This window comes from Morone saxatilis, unplaced genomic scaffold (genome assembly GCF_004916995.1).
Source record: "Morone saxatilis isolate NCDOM2014 unplaced genomic scaffold, NCSU_SB_2.0 Contig23, whole genome shotgun sequence".
NCBI classification, from domain to species: Eukaryota; Metazoa; Chordata; class Actinopteri; family Moronidae; genus Morone; species Morone saxatilis.
The window spans coordinates 644,571-649,745 of NW_023339796.1; the positions used below are offsets into that span (position 1 = coordinate 644,571).

At 42.6% G+C, this 5,175-nt stretch overlaps 1 protein-coding gene across 2 annotated transcripts in view; it reads left to right on the forward strand.

The window, feature by feature from the left end:
- The first annotated feature begins 1,342 nt into the window (after positions 1 to 1,342).
- ift57 (intraflagellar transport 57 homolog (Chlamydomonas)) overlaps positions 1,343 to 5,175 on the forward strand; it is a 7,995-nt gene continuing 4,162 nt past the window's right edge. The window contains exons 1-7 of one of the 2 annotated variants that reach the window (XM_035670101.1): positions 1,343 to 1,439; positions 1,667 to 1,839; positions 2,781 to 2,955; positions 3,444 to 3,562; positions 4,313 to 4,403; positions 4,533 to 4,601; positions 4,741 to 4,863. In XM_035670101.1, coding sequence (XP_035525994.1) covers positions 1,685 to 1,839; positions 2,781 to 2,955; positions 3,444 to 3,562; positions 4,313 to 4,403; positions 4,533 to 4,601; positions 4,741 to 4,863 — 732 coding nt within the window. In that variant the 5' untranslated portion in view covers positions 1,343 to 1,439; positions 1,667 to 1,684. Of the gene's footprint in view, positions 1,451 to 1,666; positions 1,840 to 2,780; positions 2,956 to 3,443; positions 3,563 to 4,312; positions 4,404 to 4,532; positions 4,602 to 4,740; positions 4,864 to 5,175 lie in introns of both variants that reach the window. The other variant, XM_035670100.1, reaches the window with a different exon arrangement.

Here is a 5,175-nt window from a genome sequence, read left to right on the forward strand (position 1 = left end):
ACCTGCTCACTGACCCATGCTGTATTCAGCTACTTGACAAACCTTTTTAAACACATTTTCAAGATCATGTAAATCAGTCAGACTCTATTTTGAGTTTTCCCCTACACTTCCAGTATTTGTGCTAAGCTAGGCTAAACAGGTCCTGGATCTGTCTCTGCAGTGGACACACACAGATGAAACCAATATCCATCCGACTCCGGTGGAAAGATGTTAAACAAACATTTTCCTCCCAGATGTCTGCATATGTTTGAATCACACTCACGCCTCCGCGCTGTGTTTGTATGATTGCAGCTCTGAGTTCAGCTGAGCAGTGGAGGCTGTTGGTGGAGCAGCTCTGCGGCTCGCTCAGCGTCATCAGCGATGCGGCAGGCAGTCAGCAGGTCTGTCAATCAAACACAGTCACTGGGGAGCTCCACCTGTGTGCTCACAGACAGGCAGGGAGCAGCATGCAGATTAAACAAACACCCCCCTCCCTCCACTGCCTGCTGCAACGGCGGAGATATGAATTATTCACACACACAAACACACACACACACACACACTGTCAAATCCTCCACTACAAGTCCTGTGTTCAAAACCTTACTTAAGTATATTATCAGCAACATTTACTGCAGTGAAATCAGTCTGTCAGTGTTTTACTGTCATATCTGATGTCTTTGGATTCATATTACTGCTGCAGATGTTTAAGATTGAGCTACTTTATATACTGTTGGGTAGTTTATTGCATTATATTCCATAAATTCATCATATGTTTGTAGCATAAATGTCCTGTGAGAACCACGTATGTCTAAAAAGTCAACTTTTCATGAGCTCAGCCCTGAATTAAATAACTAATGTATAATTGTATCTCAAGTGACAGATGTTGACTTTTTTCCAAAAATGGAATGATTAGAATGATTAATGAGAATTTTCCAATAGATATAGATAGCACGGTTATTATAGGTAACTAAAACTAAACTAAAACAAAGCAAAAAACATTCTAGTTGAAACAAACTAATAAAATGTTCAATAAATGTCTTTAGTTACAGAACAAGCATGAGGAGGCATTGGTGCTTATTGAGACTGGATGTCTGCATGACTGCGAGTGAATAATATACTGAAACTAATAAAAACTAAACCAAAACTAAATATTTTAAGTAAAAACTAAGCTGAAACGAGCAAACCTACTCTGCCAACTGACTGAAATAAAACAAAAATAAATAAATAAAACCAAATTTACTAAAAAACATATCATAATATTATCTATAATAACTAACATCCATAATAACACTTAAACCTCTTTGACAATGTAATATAGTTAATGCGCTTTTAATCTGAAAGCTGGAGCAGCAAAGCAACCACAGGAAGACTTTTATTCTGAAGGTGAGACAACAGGAACCGTAGCCGCTGTCTGTAGTTCGGCTAACAGAGCTAACAGAGCTAACAGCTGCTCTCTTTAGGTGAGTTAAAGGTGAGTTAAAGTGCTGCAGACTGCACAGTCATGTCACATTCACAGTCTCTGACCTGTAGACAACAGCTGAACCGAATAGTGTCACTCTGATAGACAGAAACGGAAGTGTGAGAAGAGGAGAAGAGTCGGCAACCGGTAGCTCTCTGTTGCCTGACAACGGAGCAGAAACCAAACAAACCCGACAGAGTTATTTTGATCTTATTGAACCTTTAACAGGTGGGTGAACCGCGGAGGATGGCGGAGGACGGGAGGCGCGGAGAGGAGGACGAGCGCGGCCCCGGAGCGGCTCACCAGGTGTTCGTGGTGATGGAGTGTCTGCTGGAGAAACTGAAGGTGTTGAACTATGAGGAGGAGGTGCTGTCCAAACACAACATGAAGAACCTGTGCAGGTGAGCAGACTGTGTGCAGGTGAGCAGACTGTGTGCAGGTGAGCAGACTGTGTGCAGGTCCATCAGTGTGTGAGCTGAAGCTTCTGACTCACAGGTGTCTAATGTATAATATATATAATATATATAATATATAATGACTTTGTGATGCTCTCTCAGTATCTCAGATATTTTCTCATTATTATAACTTTTTCCGTATTAAATCCTCCAGATGTTCTATCAGTTGTTACCCAATGAGTGTAAACTTCTGCACCATGTCCTCATAATGATTGAGGTTTCATACCTGCTGAGACTGTAATCTGTGTGTACTCCTCACATGACATTAATCACAGTGTTATAGATAAATGTTAATATACAGAATGTTTTATTGAAGGTAAACAGCATTATAATGAAGTTCTGCAGACGACTCATCCCCACTGTAACTGTGAATATCTGTTTACTATAGTGTGTTTTATATTTGTTCTAAGGTTAACTACAGTGTCTCTGTTCGAGCTGTAACTTTATTATGTTCTGTTGTATAATGACATGATGTATAAAGTTATTATAAAAACAACAAAACAGTTTTTACCTCAGAGAAATAAATAAAATAATTAAATACTATTATTTTAATATCATTTTATAGTCCAGAAATGGTGAGAAAGTTTATACAATGTTCAGACTTTAGTACTGACTACGAGTTATCTAATAATAACAATACTAATCGTACTAATAATTACTATAATTTACAATAACTGTCACCTTTTAGCTGTTGTTGTTTGAAATGTGAGCTTCTGTAACTCTCAGGGTTTAATAAAGTAATCTATCTATCTATCTATAATATATCTATATCTGTATAATAATGATGTTCTAATGCAGCACAGAGGTTCAGTTGATGGAGATGACACCAATCAATAATCAATAATGAAGAGAAACCTCCTCCTGACGATCTGTTTCCCTCCGTACAGACATTACTTTGTGTCCAGTCCGTATCTGGCGTTCAACCCGGGCGAGCAGTTCTACATGTTCACCATCATCGCGGCGTGGCTCATCAACGCGGCGGGGAGGCCGTTCACGGAGCCTCAGGAGTACGACGAACCCAACGCCACCGTGTCCAACGTCCTGGCCGAGCTCCGGGCCTTCGTGAGTGACGCTCAGTCCTGTGTGATGTCCTCAGAGTGTCTGCGGTCCACTGTGCCTCTCTGCGACTCTACAGCTGAGGGATCGATGAGAAAGATCAATAAACGGCTGTTTCCTCGGTTTATTTATTTTAGTGAGAACCGTTTTCCTTCATAAGATCATTTAGTCGTTTATAGGTTTGAGTTATTTGTGGGGACGCACTTCTGATTTCTCTCATAAACGTAAAAACATCACCACAGTGAATCCACAAAAATAATGGAGGGGAGGGTCAGAAAGCCAACACACACTCCTTCAGACAAACTACTCTTGGTTTTCAGTTTCTTGCAACCGAGGAAACGTTTTTATAGTCTCTAATGTCTCCTTGATGGCTCCTGCAGACGCTCTGGAACTCGATGAATAGTGAATAAAACAGATGTTTTCGTCAGCTGCTGTCGTACAGTCAGAGCCCAGATGTTTAGGGGACTCATGTGACTCTTGTCTGTGTCCGTCAGGGTGTTAAAGTCGACTTCCCGCCCTCCAAACTGAAGTCCGGTTCGGGCGAACACGTCTGCTTCGTGTTGGACCGACTGGCTGAGGAGGCTCTGAAGAGGAGGGGCTTCTCCTTCAGACGGTACTCAATCATTCCTCCTCCACTCAGCTCTCTGGAGCAGTGTCTCTCCTGTCTCAGCTCCCGTTGGTTTTCATCTCAGTGCCTCTGCTGCTCATTACCTGGCTTCATTCTCACCTCTGGAAAGTTTACATTGGGACATTTTCACGTCGGATATTTAGCTGTAAAGATAAATCTTAAAGTTTCACATCGTTTACATCCCTCAAGTTTATTTCTTCCCCCATAAAAGTGTTTTAAATCCGGCGTTGTTGACACCCGTTTACTGGCTTTGCAGCATATCTTTGCACATTACTGCCACCTGTAGATCAGTGAGATAGTGTGACACAATTTGCTGCTAGCGATGCAGTATTGGTCATTCCCACACGAATCATATCACAGAAATAAAGACTAATGTCAATATGATGTTTGTAGATGTATCAAATCACCCACATGTACAAGATAACAACCCCTCGTAGAAAAAGCTCCGTAACGCTACTAGAGGTCAGAAACTCCACAGGGAGCCTTTAATCTACAGGGTCTCATAGTGAAGACGGCAGGGGCATGCAGAGTGACAATCATCAACAGTCAATAGGGCTGAGTACCAAACCTATCGTTCAGGAAGTGGCATCAAAGTCAAGATATCAGTATCTAAAGGTTTTGACTGATTCCCAGCACTGAGTCAGTCAGTTTGCACTCTTCATCGTGTCCATTCTAAGAGAAGCTGATTGTGTTCTTGTCTTTTGACTCCCTGTCCTTCTTCTCTCCTTCCTCCAGACCAAATTATCCAACAGAAAGCGCAGAAGAAGAGTCGGTGATAGAGGACGACGCAGAGCTCACCCTCAGCAAAGTAGAGGAGGAGATGATCGTAGGTGTCCCGACTTCCTGTAGTGTTTGTTTTAATGCTGAAAACAGTTTATCATGAGCGAAAGGAACAATTTGACTCCTGTATAAAGTTCATTCACATGTCTGTGTGTGTGTGTGTGTGTGATCACAGGAGGAGCCTGATGATGAGGAGGAGAACGTGATGGACCTGGAGGCTCTGAAGTTACGAACCACTCACACTGTGAGTCCACCTGGAAATATGATGCATTCAAAGCTCCAGGGTGTAACGTCGTCAGAATGGGAATATAATATTCATACGATTGTGACCTGAACAGGATTCAGAACCCCTTCACGTCTAAACGTTGTTGGTTCTCTGACAGGAAGCAGAACCGTCCTCCAAACCAGACGAGATTCTGGAGTCAACGGTTGATGCAGCCGAGTGGAACCTGGAGGTGGAGAGAGTCCTGCCACAACTCAAAGTCACCATCAGGACAGACAACAAGGTACACACTGAGCACCGCCTGATTCAGATCAGCTTCTCCTGGTTAGGATTCCTTCAGTGTTCATGGTTCAGGAGGTTTCTACCGGGAGCCCAATTAATCACAGAGGTCTCCTTCCTCTCCAAAACAAACAGACTGCTGATTAAAACCACTAAACGCACTGAATAATAGCATTTCACCCTTAAACATCACTGAATAAAGCGTTTCCACCTTAACAATCACTGCTTCTCCCACCGCTTGTTGGACAGACAAAGGACGTCGGGGGCTGCGAGCCGAGCTGCTGCTAACGTTAGCATCCTCAGGCTTGTTCTTCTC